The sequence below is a fragment of the Solanum verrucosum genome, unplaced genomic scaffold (genome assembly GCF_900185275.1).
Source record: "Solanum verrucosum unplaced genomic scaffold, falcon-dt-bn FXZP01000229.1, whole genome shotgun sequence".
Taxonomy (NCBI): domain Eukaryota; kingdom Viridiplantae; phylum Streptophyta; class Magnoliopsida; order Solanales; family Solanaceae; genus Solanum; species Solanum verrucosum.
In genome coordinates this window covers 5,476,590-5,498,814 of record NW_026020011.1, presented here as the reverse complement: position 1 = coordinate 5,498,814, position 22,225 = coordinate 5,476,590, and the positions used below count along the sequence as shown (strand labels likewise).

At 33.5% G+C, this 22,225-nt stretch overlaps 3 protein-coding genes across 3 annotated transcripts; 1 reads left to right on the top strand and 2 right to left on the bottom strand.

Moving 5' to 3' along the window:
* Positions 1–652: 652 nt before the first annotated feature.
* On the top strand, positions 653–5,379 carry LOC125820122 (AT-hook motif nuclear-localized protein 10). The gene is made up of 5 exons (XM_049499545.1): positions 653–1,571; positions 2,773–2,825; positions 3,256–3,387; positions 3,956–4,117; positions 4,721–5,379. Exons 1-5 carry the CDS (start codon positions 1,088–1,090, stop codon positions 4,964–4,966), a joined length of 1,077 nt encoding a protein of 358 aa, XP_049355502.1. The 5' UTR covers positions 653–1,087; the 3' UTR covers positions 4,967–5,379.
* A 7,725-nt stretch (positions 5,380–13,104) lies between these two features.
* Positions 13,105–16,144, bottom strand: LOC125820123 (cysteine protease XCP1-like). Its single transcript, XM_049499546.1, has 4 exons — positions 15,688–16,144; positions 14,545–14,780; positions 13,755–13,895; positions 13,105–13,320 (listed from the first exon to the last, which is right to left on the bottom strand). Exons 1-4 carry the CDS (start codon positions 16,142–16,144, stop codon positions 13,105–13,107), a joined length of 1,050 nt encoding a protein of 349 aa, XP_049355503.1.
* Positions 16,145–20,754: 4,610 nt separating this feature from the next.
* On the bottom strand, positions 20,755–21,341 carry LOC125820369 (RING-H2 finger protein ATL8-like). The gene has a single exon (XM_049499802.1). It carries the CDS (start codon positions 21,339–21,341, stop codon positions 20,763–20,765), a length of 579 nt encoding a protein of 192 aa, XP_049355759.1. The 3' UTR covers positions 20,755–20,762.
* Between the last annotated feature and the right edge of the window lie 884 nt (positions 21,342–22,225).

Below are 22,225 nucleotides of genomic sequence, written 5' to 3'. Positions count from 1 at the left end.
CTTTAAATATCGCTATATTATTAAATTCCTTCGCATATATATATATATATAACAAGAACAATTCGAACTTCTATTAATACTTTCGAATCCCAATTTACGTCAATAAATAAAATATCTATTTAGCCAAAAAATAAATAAATGCAAATTGTCAAATATTATTTTATATTAGCTACTCATTTTTATTTCATATTTTCTATATATAGTTAGTAGTTTTTTTAAAATTATAAATAAATTATTATCAAATGACATCACTTGTCATAAGGTGTCTTTATCTTTATCCTAAATAAATAAAAATACATATTTTTTATGACTAGACAAGATTTAAGAAAATGAAAAGAAATGAAGTCACGTGTTCATATTGATAAATTTGAAAAAAAAAAGGTCTTGGAATTAAATGCAATCTATAATTATAATAATTGTACTAGAGCAATTTTTAGCCTTAACTTTTCTTACCTGCCTTTTTCCTTTTTCACCTTTATTTATTTTTATTTTTAATCAACATCATAATATATAACGGAAATCAAACAAAAAAAAAAACACAAATTATTTCAGAAAATAAAAAGGTCATTTTTATTTCTTTTTCTTTTCCTCTTTCTCTAAACCCTAAATATATATTTTCTTTTTCTCGTCTATCTTGACAATTTCCAATTTACGGTAAGAAAATTCAGATTTCTTCTTATTTCATTTGAATTTTCAGATTTATTTATTTTTTCGAAAAAAATAATTATTTTTTTAATTGTTTATGGTTGATACTATTTTTCGACCTTTAATTTATTTTTTTTAATTTATTTTTTGCTTGATCTGTTAAAATTTTTGGAAAAAAATCTGAAATTTTTTCTGGGTTTATAGTTAAGCTTGATCAATTATGCAAAAATTTCTTGTGTTGATTTTCAGTTGAATTTCTAGGGTTAGGGTTTATACTGATGAACTTTTGTTAGGGTTTTAGCTCTGAAAAACTGTAATTTTCGTTTTTTTCTGCTACAAAAGTAATTTTGTAGATTTGTAGAAGCCATTGGAGCTGAAAAAATTGTTTTTTTTTTGTTATGGTGTTCTTTCTCAGGTGAATTTGTGGAAAAATCGATGAAAAATGTCGGTATCTGAGGCAGGTAGTGGAGTAATGACCAGTAGAGATCATTTCAGTGTTGCCGGAGTTCAAAATTCTCCGGCGAATGTTCCGGCAACGACGCCGGTGGTTCAGAATATGCATATGGGTTACAGAGATGAAAATACAGCTGTGTTTGCCCCGCCACCGTACCAGTCGGCTGAAGGTTCTGCCGGAGCTGGGACTGTGATGTTGCAGAACTTGAACAATAATTCGTCGGAGCCGATGAAACGGAAGAGAGGAAGGCCTAGGAAATACGGGCCGGATGGGTCTATGGCATTGGGTTTGAATCCTGCTGGTTCGCCGCCGGTTGCTGGAGGTCCTCTCGGCGGTAGTTTGTCTCCCCGAGATCCGGGTAATTCTGCTGGTGCTCAAATGCTTTCTGGAGGACCAGCTTCGCCAAATTCTTTGAAGAAAGGTAGAGGGAGACCTCCTGGATCTGGCAAAAAACAACAAATGGACAATCTTGGTAAATTCTTATTTATTTATAAGCATTTTTCATGTGTAATATAGAATGTTTATGCTTTTGCTTTCAATGTTTTGAATTGAGCAAAGTTGTTGTCATAGTATAATATTTTATTTCAAAAGTACTCCTTCCGTCACTTATACTTGTCACGTTTCATTTCTCGAGAGTCAAACTGTATGCACTTGGACAAGCATTTACTATGTTTTTTTCACTTATACTTGTCACGTTTCCTTTCGAGAGAGTCAAACTATATGCATTTGACCAACATTTTAATATGTTTTTTTCATTATTTTTCTTTATGACCGTAGTGTTCGGGTCAGCTTTTGTACACCTCGATTAGTTCTACCTACCTATCACCTCCCACCAGTGACAGGTACCACGTAACCCTGCCCACCAAAACTAGGATAAATGGGAAGAATTACATAGTGTTTTTGTCTCCGCTGAGATTTGAACCTAAAACCTCATGACTGTCAATCACTTCATTGACCACTAGGCCACACTCTTGAGTGTTTTTCATTATATTAATATGAGAAAGATTGCAACTTATAGTATTTTTTGTGTAGTTTTCGGACATCTAAAGTTAATTGAATTAATCTAATTCAATTTAACTTCTTCGTAAAGCGAATCATGACAAGTAAACGAGAACAAAGAAAGATGGGATTTGGATCAATGAATCTACATAGACTGACTTCAGAATCTTACGGAGGAAGTAGTACTTATAGCATATTCTGTATATTGTTTTTTAAATATGTTTCTTTTTCTTTTAATTTTTCTTCCCCTTTTTCACCTTTTGGCAAATATTCAAGAAGGAACTACAAATAGTCTCTCACATAAAGTTCAAAAGTTATTTATAGCTCTGTTTTTTTTAAAAATTTTTTTTTTAAAAATATATTATTGCATCCTCATTTTAGAAATGAGCTATTCCCTCGTTTTTGAAAGTTATATGAGAAGTTTCTGCCCTACTGAAATAACTGATCTGCATTTTCATGATTTCTCTTGGATCACATGTAATAGAAGATAGATGCTGATTTTCCAATCCTTCTCTTTCATTTTTTTTTTTTTTTTTCTGTTTCTTCTTTTTGGGTGGGCGGATGGGAGGTTGCGAACATGTTATACTTGCCCTGTATAGTAAAATCCCACATATCCTGCATTTTTTTGTCCAGCATCATTAATAGAACTTCTCAACGTCATTTTCTGATTGCAGGATCGACAGGATTTGGATTCACACCACATATTATCGCTGTGAAAACAGGAGAGGTTACCTCTTTATCCTTTGTATTTCCTTTGAATGCTATATAGATTTTTAAAAAATGACTTGAAGAACATTTAATTTCTTATGAAACTTGGGAATAGCCAGCAAATATTCTTATGTCTTGAATTACGACTATTCCATATTAGTTTTGCCGTCAATAATTCAGTTTCACTGTCACGACATCTAAGAATTTGAGTTAGGAAAAGTGAGAAGCTGGTTGAGCCCTTTCACCCTTTTTTACTTGTCCAATTGCCTTGAAACTTCTCCTCTTAGCACCCAACCAATATAGCGCTATTCTTTTGTAACCCGGATCTAAATATCTACACGTGTTTAATGTTGACCCTTGGAATTCCTGTGTTGCCTTTTGATTCTTGTACTTTCTTGGACACTTGTGATAGTTTTCCAGATATCTAATCTTTACTATCTGATTTTCAGGATGTGGCATATAAAATAATGTCGTTTTCTCAGAATGGTCCAAGGGCTGTGTGCATATTATCTGCCAGTGGTGCAATATCAAATGTGACTCTTAGACAAACTGCCACATCTGGTGGAACTGCGACCTATGAGGTTTTACTTCTCTTAATATATGTTACATAGCCTTCTCAAAAAAAATATATATGTTACATAGCATATCACATTCCATCTTACATACTTAAGCTAATTATAGTTTTTCAAAAAAAAGAATTCCAAATAATTAATGTCTTTATGTAGTATTTCTGCATTACTTTTATTAATTTTTATATTCATTAGCACCCTTTTTTCACTAAAGCCTACACGTTAATGTGCTTTGCCCTTAAAGCCTCAATATATTGTTGTAATTTAATTCGTCTCTTATTTACTTCATAGTATTACTTCCAGGGGCATCTCACTTGGATGTGAGGGAAAAAATGATCATTTTTCCTCATTCTACTTGAGAGATATGTTTATTTTTTACTATTATTTCTAAAGTCCACATGCAGTTCGTATGCATTTTAATCTTATTCTTGATTTCAACTTCATTCTGCGCCTGAAATTAGTTGATCGTCTCTTCTAGAACTCACTGATCTGCAAATAAAAATCTGCTCTTCTGCATCACTCTTTTCGGATTGTGTATTATTTCACTGTTGAGTGCTTTTCTGACCTTTTCCTCTTGTAGGGACGGTTTGACATTTTGTCTCTCTCTGGTTCATTTATGCTGTCTGACATTGGTGGTCAACAAAGCAGAACAGGTGGATTAAGTGTATCATTAGCTGGATCTGATGGACGGATTTTAGGCGGTTGTGTGGCGGGTGTTCTAACTGCCGCATCACCAGTTCAGGTTTGCCTTCTCATATTACATCTGATTCTTGAAAAGGCTTGAATATTTTGTTTGTCAAGTCCAAAAAGGAAGATCGGAATTAGCAGTATCCGCCTTTCCCGGATTTAGTGTTAAATGGTAATTAGTGAAGCTGGTCTTGGTATCTATACGAGATGAGCAATCCGTTGATTATTAAGTTTATGTTTTGGCACTCCGATTACTTATATACCTCTTTCCTTTGGATGAGACTATTCTGGCTTTACGAAAGCATGCAGCATACATTATTCAGAAAAAAAGAAAGAAAGAATGTGTGTGCATCATCCCTTTTTTGTGAAGGGTGTGGGGCAGGTGACTTAAAAAAGAAGTACAATCATATTTCGTCATTAGTTATCTTTGACCTTTTGAGGTGTGTGAGGTTTACCATATTCAAAAAGTAACGGATAAAGAAAATAAAGAAGAAGAAAGCCGCACTCAAAGGTATGAGGACCTACTAATAATAACAGAGGTGAATGGCTTGACACTTGTATTCGCACTACCATTTATCGCGTATGTTAAATGTTAAGAGTAATATGTGGTACAAATTTTGTATGCATAGCAGGCACTAATAAACAGCTTTTGTTCCAGGTTATTGTAGGTAGCTTCATTGCAGATGGTCGGAAAGAGCCAAAAACAGCAAACCATTTTGAGACATTACCTGCTCCGTTGAATGCCAATCTTGGTGTTGGTGGTGGTTTGACAGGGGCCAATAGCCCACCATCACGCGGCACTTATAGTGAATCATCTGGTGGGCCAGGCAGTCCCTTAAATCAGAGCGGTCCAGTATGCACCAACGACAACCTGCAAGGAATCTCGAGCATGCCTTGGAAATGAGTTATTAATGCTCTCTTTTCTGACCAATTGAACTCCTTGTCATCGACTAATTCACTGAAGAAGACTCCGAAAGAGGATTGTTGTAATTTTAATCGGTGTAATCGTAGTTGTGCAGGAATAAGGACCAAGGCACTTCTTACCTTAAGTTCAAGAACTGGTGAGAAATGTTGAATTGCTGATGCTTAGGTGTTCTGCATTTTCTGTCTTGTTAATTTAGCTTTTTGTATTTTAATCAATCATAGGACATGGTTTGGCTTGCTTGTTCTATTTAGGGATTACTTCCCCATAGTAGCCATCTTCAACTTTAGAGTGTACTTTATTGCAATTCTGTGATCTAGAATAATATCAATTATGTCACTTTTTATGTGGTTAATTCATCTTTTGAAAAGGGAAATGTTTTCCCATTGTCTTGATATATTTCTCATAAACCAGATTGTTCGGATCCTTCAAAAATAATTAACTTACGGAGAATTTGATATACGTTTGGAAACATTTTAAAGGATTTGAGTAACATAACAAGTACGGAGTTAGGGATTGAAGTTTATTATGAGTTTCAATTTGAAAAAGTACTTGGAGAGGCAATGCATGTTAGATCCTTTAGAAATGTTGTTTTACTCGTGTTAGATTCTTTATAAAATGAACTACTTTTGGAGGGTTCTAACAAATTGACACTACTTTTGAAGGATGTGAGCAACTAGGAACAGAGTAATAGTATTAGGTATGAATTCAAACGAATTTAATCTTTTCCTTAGACCTTATGTTTTGAATTAAAAAAATATTAAATATATATTTAGTTATAAATTGAATTAAATTCAAAATTCTAGCTCAGACTTTGCGACCAACAAAAATGGGAGTACCATTATTTTAGGACTGTATATGTAATCAGGTCTATCTTAGCCTCAAAAGCTAGTTCAATTAATGGAGGATTACCCCAACTTTATACGAAGTCCAAAAATTCTCATCTCTCATTGACGTATTACATTTCTCTTCAACACCCCGCTCATGTCCAAACCTCTTCCTCTGACGGGAGCATGAGATACACCTAGATACTTGTTTTTTTCCAGCAGATACAATCGAGATTTGTCTATCTATGTCCTAGATACATGCAAATTACACTAGATACATGTATTTGTTGTGATTCACATGTATCTAGAATATTGATACATAGAAGAGTGTCGAACAAGATGGAAAGAAATGAGCGAGATTTGTATCTAATTACACTATATACATGTATTTGTTGTGATTCACATGTATCTAGAATATAGATACATAGAAGAGTGTCGAACAAGATGAGAAGAAAACAAGCGAAATTTGTCTATCTATTCCAGACACATGTGAATTCACTTAGATACAATATATCTAGACCCCATAATACCCAGGATACATGCATCCAACATGTCTAAACATACCAAAATCTGATAAAATTTGTAATTTTACAAACTAGTGTGTAAGTAAGTAATTAGCTTAATTTAGAAAAAAGTTAAACACTAAACGAGCTTTGTGAGGGTTTTAGCTCTGCGGCTGCAATTTCCGTTTTGTAGATTTCAATCCGTCTGCTTCGCCGTCCGGCGCCGACGATCCTCCCGGCGATCCCAATAGCCAGTTATTCCGGCAACTGCTCAAACTCTTTCAGTGAAGAAATCCAGATAGATACCTCCTGGTTTCAGCAAAAAAGCAACAAATTGAGAATTTTGGCAAACTTGACCAACTTCTTAATGGGTTTTTTATCTGATAACCGTGGTGTCAGAGCCAGCTTTGGCACACATCCACCGAGCAATGAGCAACAATTACCAGGTAACTTTGTTTTAATGGTTATTGAAATTGGTTTATTTATCTGAACTTTTCATGTGTTATAGAATTCTATTACATACAATCCATGAGCATTCATGAAAATGTTAGATCAATTAGTTCAACAGGGCATAAATTTCTGATATAAATTTTGGAAACGAAGAATTAGTTGTGTAACTCTGAAGGCAAAAAAGTAATAACATACCCGATGTAATCCTACAACTGAGGTCTGTGGAGGGAAGAGTGTATGTAGACCCTAACCCTACCTCATACAGATAGAGAAATTGTTTCTGATAGACCTTCAGCTTAAATTAAAGCAATTTTTAAGGCAATAAATTTTAAAAAGGAACTCCTATGAAATTTACTATAAATTATAGAAGGATGTTGACATGTATACATATGTCTGAGCAAAAAGAATTTACAGGGATCTATCGAGTCTATCATGGAACTTGTCTCTAATTTAATTTCTTTACTCCAAAAGTTAAACTAAATACAACTCGTCTTGATCTTTTGCGATGAATCTACTAACCTTCAAAAGTACCAACATTTCTTCCTGTGCAAATTGACCATATACGAGCTACCACCATAATTGATTCAAGTGTCGAAAAGAGGCACTTTGTACATAACAATGCCTATTAAACCAAACCAAGTGTGCCAGACTAATGGGGTCACTGCGTTTATATAGGTAGGCTAGGAATTCTTAGGCAAAACTTTTAACCCTAGGGACTTCTTCATAAAATATGGTTTCCTTAGGAACTCCTAATAAAAGGTTTCTTTCCATCAAGGGAACTTCTATCAAAAGAGGGTACGAATGACAAATTTGTAGACGGCGAGGGTATAAATGACCGCATAGTATAACGAAGAGTAAAGGTAGCTATTAAATGAAAGTTGAAGGGTAATTTTGACCATTCAATAGCTAGCTTTACTCTTCATTATACTATGCGGTCACTTATACCCCCGCCGTCTACAAATTTGTCATCCGTACCCTCTTTTGACAGAAGTTCCCTTGACGGAAATAAATGTTTTATTAGTAGTCCCTAGTGCAACCATATTTTACGAAGACGTCCCTAGGGTTAAAAATTTTGCCTAAGAATTCCTAGCCTACCTATATAAACACCTGTGACCCCATTAGTCTGGCACGCTTGGTTTAATAGGCATAGTTGTGTACAAAGTGCCTCTTTGCGACACTTGAGTCAATTATGGTGGCAGCTCGTATATGGTCAATCTGCACAGGAAGAAATGTTGGTACTTTTGAAGGTTAGAAGATTCATCACAAAAGATCAAGACGAGTTGTATTTAGTTTAACTTTTGGAGTAAAGAAATTAAATTAGAGGAGACAAATTCCATGATATACTCGATAGATCCCTGTAAATTCTTTTTGCTTAGTAGGGATCTTTGCTTATACAAACAACTATGGCGGAACCGCTGCGGCGGCTCTATGTATGTATACGAATGTCTACATCTTTTTTTAATTTATTGCCAATTTAATAGGAGTTCCTTTTTTGAATTTATAGCCTTAAGAATGCTTTATTTTAAGCCGAAAATCTATCAGAAACAACCTCTCTATCTCTATAAGGTAGAGGTAAGGTCTAGTGTTATGAACGGAGATCGCCAATGGTGAGAGGCGAGGTGAATCTTATTGCCTATTAGCTTTGTGGCAAGGCGATCTTCAAAAGGTGACGCCATGGGGGCAAAGGCGTCACCTTTTGTATTTTCTTAAAAAAGGCGACCAATTTAGGGTATTTAAAAAGTTAAAAGGTAATTTTAGGGTTTTCTTTCCAAATTTGCACAGTTGCACTCTTTAACTGTGACTCCAACTAGTCGACTAGACTAGATATCTCCGGCGACCATCCAGACTTTTCTAGAGACTCCAATCCAATACGTATTTCCTCTTTTCGTCTTCCTCTGTTTTCCTTCTTCATCATCGGACGTTACTTCTACCTCTGTTTTTTTCTCACTATTTTTACTTGTGTTTTGTTTTTTTTCTCATTCAAGTTCTACACTTTAGTATGTACTATCTATTTTTTCAATTTTTGTATTGAAATATTTGTTATTGCTATTCTATTGAGATTTTGATTATTTATATATGATATTAAATATTTTAATTTTTTGGTATTAATTTACGCCACACTTCAAAAAGGCAAGCGGCTCGCCTTGTGGTGAGGCATGCCTTTGTTGCCTTTTGCTGTCCAAAACACTGAGGTGTATGTAAGCTCTACCTTCCCTAGACCCCACTTCTAGTATTACAATGGTATATTGTTACTCTTTTGCCATAAGAGTTGTGCAACTGATTCCTTCGTTTCCGAAATTTATATTAGAAATTTCTGCCCTGTTGAATTAATTGATCTAACATGTTCATGAATGATCGTGGATTGTATGTAATAAAAGATGAATGCTGATTTTCTTGTTCTTTTTTTTCATTTTTCTTCTTTTTTGAATTCTTTTTTTTGGGATGGGTGGTGGGGAGATTGAATATATATTCCACTTACTCTGTATAATAAATTATCCTGTGTGGTTTCATCCACCATCAGGCATCATCAATAGAACTTCTCAGTGTTATTTTCTGATTGCAGGTTCAACAGGATTTGGATTCCCACCTCAGATTATCGAAGTGGAAACAGGAGAGGTTACCTCTTTATCCTTATCTTTTCTTTGACTTGAACAACATTTAATTTCTTATTGAACTTGGAAATAGTCAACAATCGTTCTTATGTCTCGAAATACAACTATTCCATATTAGTTTTGCTGTCAATAATTCTGAAATTTGGTAGTCAGCGGGCAGTCGCAGAAAATATTTTAGGAAAAGAGTTATGAAAAAACAATATCAATAGATCACCTACTCTCAAATGATGGCCAAAAATTTACTAGTGATAACAATTCACTTTGGTAAAAGACTTATATTACTGACATGAAAAATAGATTGTGAAAATGTGCTTCTAATCTTTAAAAAATCAGTGTAATGTATAACCAAACGAAAAAAAAGAATTTGAAAAGAAAAAATTTCCATGGACAAACGGCTCCTAAAGTTGCAGGTCATTATATTTTGTATTTCTAATCCGTATTATCTGATTTTCAGGATGTGGCATCAAAAGTACTGTCATTTACTCAAAATTGTCCAAGGGATGTTTGTATCCTGTCAGCTACTGGTGTATTATCAAACGTGTCTCTAATAAAAACTGACACGTCCGGAGAAGCTACGACCTTTGAGGTATATGTCTGACTATATTTTATTTGGATTAGCTTTTCATGTTCCATCTCACATATTTCAGCTAATTATTATTTTTCAGTTCTTTTTTCCAAATAATTAATATCCCTTTCTGTGTTTATTCCTGCATTACTTTCTTCTTCTTATTTTAAAAAATTTATTAGCATCTTTTTTCTTCACTAAGCGGACACTTGAATTGTGCTTTACGGCTTGCGCTTAAAGCTTCAATAGATTGTGGTGACTTTCTATGCTTTTCACCTTTGACACCTCTGCTTGTACTGTAAGATTTAACTCAGCTCTTGTTTAGTACATACTAATTACAAGGGTTTTTTTTTAGTTGAGAGGGTAATATAACCTTTTTAAATCATTTTACTTGAGATGTATGTTCGTATGGATTTTAATCTTAGTTTTTTATTTCAACTTCATTCTGTGCGTGAAATTACTAGTTGATTTTCTAGTCTAGAATTTACAGATCTGTTGATAAAAATCTGCTCTTCTGCATTATTATAGTGTTGAGTGCTTTTTGTATATATTTTCTCTTAGTTTAATAAAATTCTTGACCCATGTGGTCTTTGATTTAAAAAAAAAAGAAAAAGAGTTGAGTGCTTTTCTTTTCATCCTGTAGGGACAGTTTGTGATAGTGTCTCTATCTGGTTCGTTTCTGCTGTCTGAAATTGGCGGTCAACGGAGCAGAACAGGTGGATTAAGTGTCTCATTAGCTAAACCTGATGGTTGGGTTTTTGGTGGTTCTGTGACGGGTGTTCTAACTGCTGCATCACCTATCCAGGTTTGCCTTCTCATAAGTTTCAAAAATCGATCTATGCAACATGTATTCAACCTTTTAGTGTTATAGTACTAAACAGGAAGATCCGAATCAACATTATCCGTCTTTCATAGATTTAGTGTTAAATGGTAATTAGTGAAGCTGGTCTAGGTATGCAAGTGATCCGTTGTTATGAGATGTGTATAGTACTCTCGTTACTTATGCTCAGTTGCTCACACTACCATTTGTTTATCTAGGTTGCCCGTGTGACACAGAATTTGTTTACTTAGCTGGCACTAATTTAATGGCTTTTATTCCAGATAATTGTAGGTGAGTTCGTTGCAAATGGTCAGGTACCTACCACTACCAACCAACAACAGATACCAGGTAACTTCATTTTTTTGGTTTCTTTTTTTGGGGTGGGTGGGGTGGGGAGATTGAGTACATGTCGCACATCGATAGAACTTCTCACCTTCATTTTCTGATTGCAGGATCGATAGGATCTGGAGTCACACAACATATTATCACTGTGAAAACAGGAGAGGTTACCTCTTTATCCTTTGTATTTCCTTTGACTTGAAGAACATTTAATTTCATATGAAACTTGGGAATAGCCAGCAAACATTCTTATGTTTCGAATTGCACCTATTCCATATTAGTTTTGCTATAATAATTCATAAAATCAGGTAGAAGTTAACTTGGTTGGGAGTCACGGACAATATCTTACTAATCCTTATTATCTGATTTTCAGGATGTGTCATCAAAAATAGTGTCATTTATTCACAGTAGTCCAAGGGCTGTTTGTATCGTGTCAGCGACTGGTGAATTATCGAATGTGACTGTATTTCAAGCTGATGCGTCCGGAGGAGAGGCGACTTATGAGGTTAACGTCTGAATATATTTTACTTGTTTTAGCATTTATTGTTCCAGTTTTCATCGTTTTACTCGAGAGATACGTTTTGTACTATTATTTCTAGAATCCACAATTCATATGGATTTTAATCCTATTTTTTTATTTCAACTTCATTTTGTGCCCGAAATTACTTGTTGATTTTCTCTTCTAGAATTCACAGATCTGCTGATAAAAATCTGCTCTTGATCTTTTCCTCCTGTAGGGACTGTTCAAAATACAGACTCTTTCTGGTTCGTTTCTGCCATTTGAAAATGGCGATCCACAGAGCAGAATGGGTGGATTTAGTGTATCGTTGACTGGATCTGATCAACGGACTTTTGGTGGTGCTGTGACGGGTGATCTAATAGCTGCATCACCAGTTGAGGTTCGTCTTCTCATAAGTTCCAAATAAGTAGCATGTGTTCTATCTTTTAGGCATTTCTCGCAATTCACTATTAGTTGGGATTATAAAGTTCAAATTTACGTGGATTTGGTAACCATCTTCTCTACTGCATTCTTCTGGTTTTTGAAGAGGTTCGGATATTTTGTTTGTCAAGTAAGCCTAAACAGGACGATCAGAATCCTATTTAGTGTTAATTGGTAATTAGTTAAGAGTATATATCACTCTCGTTACCTATGAACGCCTCTTTCCTTCGGAAGAAACCATTCTGGCAAATGCAGGCAGGAAGCAGATTAACATATTCAATATCTTCTTTTTGCACCTTGATAAAGTTATGTATTAAGTATCTTGTATCCAGGCACTAATTGAATGGCTTATGTTCCAGGTTATTGTATGTAGTTTCGCTGCACCTGCTGCTCCGATGAATCCCAAATTTGTTGTTCCGTCACGTGGCATGCATAGTGGTTTGCCCAGTGAGCTTGCTGGCCACCCTAAAGGAAAGAGGTCAGGGAACCGCAAACGATAATCTGCAAGGAATCTCAAGCATGAACGATTATCCGCTCTCTTTTCTGAACGATTGAACTCCTCGTCGACTATGAGTGGATTGTTGTTATTTACATTGGTGTACTAGTAGTTGTGCAGAAATAAGGACCATAGACAAATTTTACCTACCTTAGGTATTCTGCATTTTCTGCCTTGTTAGTTGTTCCTTCAGCTTTTTGTGTTTTATAAATCATTGGACATGAGTTTGGCTTTTCTGTACTATTTTAACTCTTATAATGTCTCCTTGAATTTACGTGTTATACTTTTATTTTTAGTCTGTTCCAGAAAGAACGTCACTCTATATTCATGCGACATATTTAAGATACATGATTCAAAGAGCATTTGGTATAGTAATACATACATCTTTAGTTTATGAGTTTAACGTCAAAAGATTCAAATTAAGACATAAATGAAACCGAGGGAATGTAGAATATAATTTCTTTGAAGAATACATTGGATAGTTCCTTAACAAAATACAACATAATGCTCAAACCACAAATGAAACAACATTCAACAAATAGAAAGAAATAAAATTACAATGTTTTTTTCACTTATTTTTGGTAGGGAAAGAAGCCATTTTGTAGATTCCACAAAGGCCTTCAGCTTTGCCTATATTTCTCTTCATCCTAATAAAACCTTTTTCTCCCCATTTTGTCCCCCAAGAGTTCTTGACAATGATGTAATCCAACCCTTTTGTGGATCCATATCCAACTGCTGCCACTCCATGATCCAATGCTGTTCCACAATGTCCATCAAACACACCCTACACCCATAATTCATGTGCTTACTCAGTATATCGACTAGAAAAAGTAAACAGTGAATCTGACTGACTATTTATGTAAAAGATCCTTTTAAGAGTTTTCATAGTATATATCATGTATTACAAGCAATCTTAAAGAGTTCTATTTATAACTAAGGGTATATGTTTTGGTACGATGAAAGTCATTTTTCTGAAAAATCACTTATTTACACAAAAATATTTTCCGATATTTTGAGTTAGAGATAATTGTAAAGGAAAATGACTTCCGGCCAATAGTGAGGCCGGGAAGTAATCTTTCCTTCTTTTGGTTGGATAATGTTTACCTCGAAAAATATTTTATGACAATCAAACACCAAAAAACGACTTATTTTTTAAGAAAACATTTTCTGTCATGCCAAACACACACACAAAAAAAAAAGAGTACAAAGGAAGTTTACCCCTTTGTAGAATTGGAAATCTCTACTAGAAGCCTCAATGGCAACACTCAAAGGTTGGTTAGCAAGAGCTTTCAACAAACTTTGTTCATCATTGGCAGGCACATCATGGTAACCATCTATTGTCACCACTTCACTTTCATCCTGAAAAAAATATCACATTTCAATTTAAGAATTCTAGTATCGGTATTGGATCCTTCAAAAATAAATAACTTCTGAAGAATTTGAACTATATCAAAAATGATCTTTAGAGGCAATAGCTTAATTGCCGCTAAAAACATATTTTAGCGGCATTTAACACTCTTTGTAAATGTCCCTAAAGCCTATAGCAATACTGGATCCAATGACAATTAACTAATGCCAATAAAGGATTTCTCACTATTTATTAATGTGTATATTTATTGCCGCTAAAAGTTGTTTTTTGTTGTAGTGGCCGACACACATCTGACAACATTTTAAAGGATTTGAGTGACATAGCTAGAGGCAGATCCAAAAATTGAACTTCATGAGCGTTAAAGATTGAAAAACTCATAGAAGCTATGTACGTTTGCTTAGATCCTCCAAAAATGTCGTTCTACTCGAGTCTGAATATCCTTTATAAAATAAACTACTTTTGGAGGATCTAAGGATCCAAGCAAAGAGGAGCAAAGCTATTAGGTACAAGTATTTGTATATATAAGAAAGTTCATTAAATATGTGTTCAATAACAAAATTGAACTCATAAACTTAAAATCCTGGCTCCGACTCTACGAGCAACATAGCTAGGAATACCATTATTAGATTATTGACTTACTCTTTTTTCATCACAAGTGCCTTCCTCCATGAGATAAGGATAGTCATCCTCTTTGTGAAGACCACCTTGTGAAACAATAAATTGAAAAGCATAATCCATAAGGCCACCATTGCAACCACTATTGTATTTTGTGTCACAATCAATCAACTCTTGTTCAGACAAAGATGTCAAATTCCCTGTTTTTATTTGGTTTATTCCCTCTACTGCCGCTACCGTTGAAAACGCCCAACAACTACCTGCAAAACGCAACATAATTCCATCAATAAGAGCATGACACGTGGCTTTTTGAGGGGTTTGAACTCACAACTTTAGCGTGAAAAAACATTTCCACGGTCCAATCTTTACCACTGAACCATCTATCAATTTTGTTAGGGGTTCATAAGTTAATACACATATATTTATTTAATTTTCTAGTACAAATACAGATTCTACGGAAAAGGTACTAGGTTCATTTGAACCCACAGATCCCACCTAGCTTCGGCTCTGATCGTAAGGTATATTTGTTGAAAATAGTATATCATATGACATATATAGCTTATTTTCGATAGTAGAGGGGCAAATATGACCCTTTCCATATATGTAAATATGAAAATAAGGACTAATAAGTGTTTGGATGTATTGAAAATGAAAGTAAAGCAATTGATTTGTTTGACGAAAAAAAAAGTGTTGATAAACATGTTTTTCCTATGTTGCTTGGACCTTACAAAAATATTATTGCATCCATGTCAGACCTCCAAAAATATATTGGTTTTGGAGGATTTGCACACATCCGAAGATATTTTTAAAGAGTTCGATGCAATACATAAATCTATTAATTTGAAAATAAAGGATTAGTTGTAGTGTTTGGTAAAAAAAAAAAATAAGTGTCTAAACGTTCTTTTTTGTTAAAATGACTAAAATACCCTTAAAATCTATGAATTTGAAAATAAAGGATTAATTGAAGTGGTTGGTAAAGAAAAAAGAGTGTCTAAACACTTTTTTTTTTATTGAAATGACTAAAATATCCTTAAAATCTATGAATTTGGAAATAAAGGATCAATTGAAGTGTTTACTAAAAAAAGGGTTGATAAACGTTTTATATTAAAATGACTGAAATACCCTTAAGTTGTTAACACTAAAAATAGCCCCTTATAATTAACTTACCACATGAGCCTTGATTCTTGACATCAGTCACAGCACCCTTTTTTCTCCAATCAACAGACTTAGGCAAATCCACAAAATCACTATAAATAAATTCATCATTTGATCTCTTTTCATTTTGAACTTTGAGTCCTAAATACATTTTCTTGAATTCATCATGGCTTAAATCAGCAAATTCATTCAAACCAAGCCAATAATTACTAACATTATTGTTCCTCTCATCAATGTGTTTCAAATTGTCTCTAAAAATCTCAAATCTATGCAATTTCTCTTCAATGCTCTTGTAAATCTTGTTGTGTTTCTCCATCCACGTCTCGAAGAGATTGATGATGTTATCGATGCTATTCAAGTCATTGGGGGAATATCCCACGATGGAGAAGTCACGCGCAAATGTTGCGCTTGACATGAGAGATAATAATAAAATGGGAAATAGGACAACAAATGAGAATTTGGAAGCCATTTTGTATTTGATTAGTAGTAATAGAGAGGTGTTGAGATGAATGAAGAAATAGAGGGGAATTAATGAGTTTATATAAGGGGTAAAATTCTTGATAAATTTGCTTTAAAGCCAAGTTTTGTGCAATATAGTAATATTAATTGTATATACTTAGTAGTATATAGAGTAGTAGTAATAGGAGACTTAAAGCATGGTGCTTTTTTTTTGTTAGCTTTGGATTAAAGATTCAACTTCTCATTAAACATATGTGATTTTATGCTATAATTTAAATGAATGGTTTGGGTTGAATTACAATAGGACGGGTTAAAATGGGATGTGTTAATAAATGGGTCGTCAATTTTTTCCAAAAGTTATTTGAGCTGAGATGAATTGAATAATGAGTCTTTTCCCAATGTGATCAATTTTTCCAAATTTCAATTTGTTTTTTTTTTTTTTTTTAGCATATGTTTAATTACCAAACAAAACTAATAAACAAATTTATATTTCTTTATTGTAATTAGATATAATATATCAAAAAATTACATTAATATTTTTTATAAGATTTCTCATTGATCAGTTTAGATTACATACTTAGCCAAGTCAATTCAATTTTTAAATAGACTTAATTTGGGCGGAAAATCAAGGCATGTTGAGTTTATAAATGGACGGATTAATGATCCGTCAAAACTTAGAATGTATCAGATTAGACGGATCATCATGTTTTCATGGGAAACCACCCCTATTATTGTTGCATTGCTATTATATTCAGTACTACATGATGAACCTAACAATAAAATATGCAAATGACTTGACTATAGTATAGTTCAGATGTTCCTGTGAGCAGTAAGCAACGACATATCTCTCCTTATTTTGGAAAAATTGATAGCCGGTTTTGTAAGAATTTTTTCTCTTTCACATTGGTCATTCAGTCTAATATAATTGTGTGTATATTTACAATACAATATAATTAATTAAATTAAATAAGAAAAGTGTTATTAAACAACATTAAATAATATCGTCTATCTAAATATTATTGCAACAACATATATAACACAATTTAATAATATAATGTAATATGATACATTATGAAACAATTCGAACAAATATTTTAGCACATCAGACAAAAACAATAGAAGCATGTGCATCAATTCCTTTGGCCCTCCCCAGTCCCCACTTCCCAACCCAATTATTTTAGCATTTTTAAGGAATAATGTAGATTCAAAAAGTATCAATTATATGGTCAATTTCATTAAGACTTTTTAGCACATCAGACAAAAAAAAAAAAAACAAATGAATAAATATGTAAGTTGGAGCAGAGAGGGTGTAATGGGTTCATTTGAATTCTCTTTATCAAAAAATTATATCATATATATAAAAAAATAAAATTATTTTTAATTATATAAATATGGGTGTATTTGGTGTGGAGAAATTTTTTTTTTTTTGTTCAGATGCTTAAATAATTTGGAAAATATTTTCTCTACAAAGATAAGTTTCTTAAAAATGATCCGTAGAGGAAGTAGAAAAAAACAAGTTCTACAAATGATATTCCTCATTAATATTTGTCCTCTCCACTTTCCAATACATCTCATCTCCATCCAGACGTCGTAGCCCCTATTCCCACCACCCCACACCCCTACTCCATCTCAACCCCCTATAGTATTTATCTATCTATCTATCTATCTATCTATCTCTCTCTCTCTCTCTCTATATATATATATATATATATATATATATATATAATAGAATAAGATATTTTACTTACGTAGAGATCAAATACAACAAAATCAGTAAGAAACCTTATTATTTTCTAAAAGTACATTTTCTATGAAAAACACTTTCCTTCGTACCAAACACATCCATAGTCAGAGGCATATCCAGGATTTTGAGATGATGAGTGCACTATTATTAAAATGTTGATCTATGATATAAATTTGATCGGTTCGACATTTAGGTTCTTACTACTGAAAATTGTTAAAATTTTAAAATTATAGGTCTAAAATTAATATATATTAAATTAATTAAAATGCCAAAAGTGCTATCAATTACCACTTAGAGAAGTGTTATCTAATTTTAGAAAGAAAAATAAAACAAGATAAATATAAAATTCAAATTTCTAACCTCTCGGAGAGAGGTGCACCCAGTCATAATCACGTTATGTGATACTCCGAGTGTGGGTTCACACATCTATATTTTAATAGTTTTTAAAAATATAACACTACTATATATAATCTTGGGAGGGGACCATGGGTTCACGTGAACCCGGTGACCCCCCCTTAGATACGCCTCTGTCCATAGTAATATATGCATGTTAGATTTCCCTGACTTCTTCATGCGTTTATTTCTCTTTACGTCCTTTTAATGAAAATTTTGATTCCGTCAATATATAAAGTTGATAATAATAAAAAAAAAGGTAGTGGATGTGAGACAAGGTGTTGCAACAAACCCCAGCATCTTTCTTCTTTATTTAAAGGAGTGAGCAGTGAGTACTCCAGAAAATAATGGTTATGAAGAAATGGGGCTCTACTTGTAATTGTCAGTGGGATTTTATGGGTCCTCCATATTTATTTTGTTGGATGGCTACCATTAAAGGGGAATGATATTAAAATGTCATGAATAACATGATCAATATTTTATTAATTATTTACCACTAATATGGAGGAATATTAATCCCATAAAAAAAACATTTAAAAAAAAAGAGGAATATTAATCCCATTAGTGTGTTAAGTATGTATTAATTAAAGAAGCACATTACTACATTTGGACAAAAAATGAAAGAAAGAATAATAGCACTATAGGTAGTGTTGCTCTATGCAATATGGAGTTGTGTTTTTGAGCTGTGTTTTCATTTTTCTAATAACCAAATGATATTTAGAATTAGGGGCGAAGCTATGATTTTCTTTAAGGAGGTTCAAAATCTGAAGAATTCGACACATGAATTAATTGAAGAGAGTTCGATATTTACTGTATATACATAAAAAATAATTTTAACCATATATTATATATAGTATAATTTTCCATTGAAGGGGCCGGGGTTCGGAATCCCCGACTCCAAGGTGGCTCCGCCCCTATTTGGAACTTATTAGTTCGAATTATGTAAATTCATTCCGCATAGAGTCCTATAAAAGAAAAACGATTTCTATCAAGACTCAAACTTGAGATCTCTGCAGATTAACAGTGAAAGAATTCATCCATCCATCCCATCAAATCTAAAGGGGTGGAAGGGCCTTTACCTAATTCCACCATACCCCTTGATCGATGGCGGTCAGGTGTCACATTCCCATTTGATTACTATTACTAGTATTTTAATTTTTCTTGGAACCTCAAAATATTTGCGGTCTCTATTTTTTGGGTACACACTGAAGTAAACATGATTATGTGCAATAACTCACAAACCAAACATGGAATGTAAATCATACTTGACAAGTCTTATGCAATAGCTCGCAAACCACTCTGTAAATATAAATCCACACTAGACAAGCCTGATACGACAAATTCTGACTAAAAATTCTATTTATCGATAAGGGGAGTCGATCCGGTCTCCTATGTAGGAAAGCACTCACCCAACCAGTTCAATCAACCCTAGCAAATCTAGTAGTAATATTTTATAATGCACATTTCTCACATTTTTTGCCACAATTTACAACATTCCGTACCTAATTTGGGTGTGTTTGGTGGTTTACCCACTATAACAGTTCTCGTCCGTTCAGCTTTGAAATGCACATCAACAGAGAAAATGAATTTGTAATGTCAGGTGGGTCGTGGATCTATCGAAAATAATTTTTGTACCTCGCGAACATATGAGCAAGAACGGCATGTATTTTATTCTCTCCAAATTTCATTTATGCATGAGACTATACTGGATAGGTTATCTTTGTTATGATAGGCCCTCCATGACCGTGGAATTAGAGTAATTTTTTTATGAAGTAGTAACATATATGTAATATGTTTTTTAAGGCATAATATATAACATGACCCTTAACTTAGATTCAACAACAGACAATATGTCTTCCAATGTATTATGTCACGTAGGACAAATGTGTTTATTTGTTTAATTTTATAAAAGTTTAAATGTCTACTTGAGCTCACCCAAAGTTAAAGGTCATAGTTGTTAGATGAATCCAAGTTAAGAGTCATGTTTATGTATTATGCTTTTTTTAAAATACGTAATGTAATTTTCTGACAACAAATGTTCATATGTGGATTCGTCCGTTGTGGTGATGTAATAAACTTAAATAAATTTATAATAAAATTTCTTAATGAAAGTTTTTGGGTTCAAAATTTTGAACTATGAAGAAAATTCTTGATAAAAAAGCTTTCGGGCCTTACACAACACGAACCTGAATAAGTGGAAGACCCATTGAAGTTATTACACGGATAGTGTACATATATGAAGACCTTGATCCTATTTTGAGAATAGACCTTCGACTCAAATAAAAACATCATATAAAAGATGGGAAAACAAAAAAAACTCCTAATAGTATATGAGAATTGGAAAACATTTTATTACTAAAACTTTGGTTGATGGAAATAACACCATTTAATTCACTATAAATTCAAATACTCCGTACAACTAGTAATTCTCAATACACGTACATGAATTAATCTATACACTTAGCCTAATATGTAATTAATTAATTACATTCTAAGGTAAAAATGCATTTACATGATAATTATTATTCGGAGCCGATCGGTTACCGGTCTCACCTCCGACGGCCGCCGATGAGTTCGTCACCGGCAGCTCACCGCACATACTACACCTTGAAACCACCGGAATCTGACGGCAAGACGGACACGACGAATGCGATCCCAACCACGTATCGATACATCCGACGTGAAATCCATGGCCGCACTGCGGCAGCACTCGGATTTCATCTCCGATTACGAATTCCATCAAACAAATCGCACATTCAGAGAATTGCACAGATCGTTCCGGTGTGTAACTGAACTTCGGTAGTGATTTCAGTACCTTCTTCTTCAAACCTTTGTTCGCCGGAGGAAGAGGAGCATCATCTGAATTTCCTCCGGCGATCCGTCGGATCCAAGCGCAACGAGCTACGGCGGCAAGGCCGATTACGCAAATTAGACCGCAGAGAAGAGCAGCTAGGATAACGACGAAGTCGGAGTCGACGATGTCGATTTCTAACGGCTGATTCTCCGGCGGTGATAGTGAATCCGTCGAGTTTATGCTGCCGGAGTTACGTGAAAGATCAGTAGTACTCATGTGGAGCTAACGGAGGCAGCGTTTTTTTTATGCGAAAAGTTAGTTGCAGTTTTTGTGTGACAATTGTGTGAGTTTTTATATAAAGAAAAAATAAATTCTCTCACCTCACTTTCATTTTGCTCCCTCCATTTAAATTTGACCGCAAACACGGATTCAAAATTTGAACTTTTACGAATTTTTAGATTGACTTTGAATTCATACTATAACAATATCAACAGAATATATAATTTTTTTTTTTATAAATATTCAATAATTTTCTTGATATTTACTCCCTTCATCCTATTATGTGTGACACTTTTCAGTTTTTTAGATTTATACAAATAAGTCTATTTTTATCATAAATTTTTCATAAATCTTTTAAACATTTTGAATTATCAATTATTGTGATATAATATTTTTTACGTAGTTTATAACTATATAAATTTCATTTAAAAAATTTGAAGATTTCATGCGTAAATTGATGGTCAAACTTAAAATGTTTGACTTTCAAAAAATATAAAGTGTCACATAAATTGGGATAGATGAAGTATATAAGATATGAGCAAAAAGTAAAATTTATAAATATACAATAATTTTCTTAATATTTATATAAGATATGAGCAAAAAGTACTAAATTTTGAGTGAATCTATATATATATATATATACACAATTAAACTTGAACTATTTCTAATAGGTTAAAAGCATTTTTAATCCAATAGATGGAAGATGAGTTAATCTGATCCAATACGCAAAAAGAGGATATTTTGAATCATTTATAATATCGAGGACATTTAAATATACCACGTTGCAAAAGAATGATTCAAAATTCGAAGTTTTGTAATGCTAACTTAATATACAATGAAATTTTTTATAACAATCAGTATCTTTTAAAAATATTTATATA

Excerpts from the sequence above, each read along its gene's own strand:
- LOC125820122 (XM_049499545.1), top strand. The coding sequence starts at position 1,088 with ATGTCGGTATCTGAGGCAGGTAGTGGAGTAATGACCAGTAGAGATCAT. Across the intron at positions 1,572-2,772 it reads ACAACAAATGGACAATCTTG|GATCGACAGGATTTGGATTC; the intron begins GTAAATTCTTAT and ends TTCTGATTGCAG. Across the intron at positions 3,388-3,955 it reads GTGGAACTGCGACCTATGAG|GGACGGTTTGACATTTTGTC; the intron begins GTTTTACTTCTC and ends TTCCTCTTGTAG.
- LOC125820123 (XM_049499546.1), bottom strand. The coding sequence starts at position 16,144 with ATGGCTTCCAAATTCTCATTTGTTGTCCTATTTCCCATTTTATTATTA. Across the intron at positions 13,896-14,544 it reads GCACTTGTGATGAAAAAAGA|GATGAAAGTGAAGTGGTGAC; the intron begins GTAAGTCAATAA and ends TATTTTTTTCAG. Across the intron at positions 13,321-13,754 it reads ATTTCCAATTCTACAAAGGG|GGTGTGTTTGATGGACATTG; the intron begins GTAAACTTCCTT and ends TTATGGGTGTAG.
- LOC125820369 (XM_049499802.1), bottom strand. The coding sequence starts at position 21,341 with ATGAGTACTACTGATCTTTCACGTAACTCCGGCAGCATAAACTCGACG.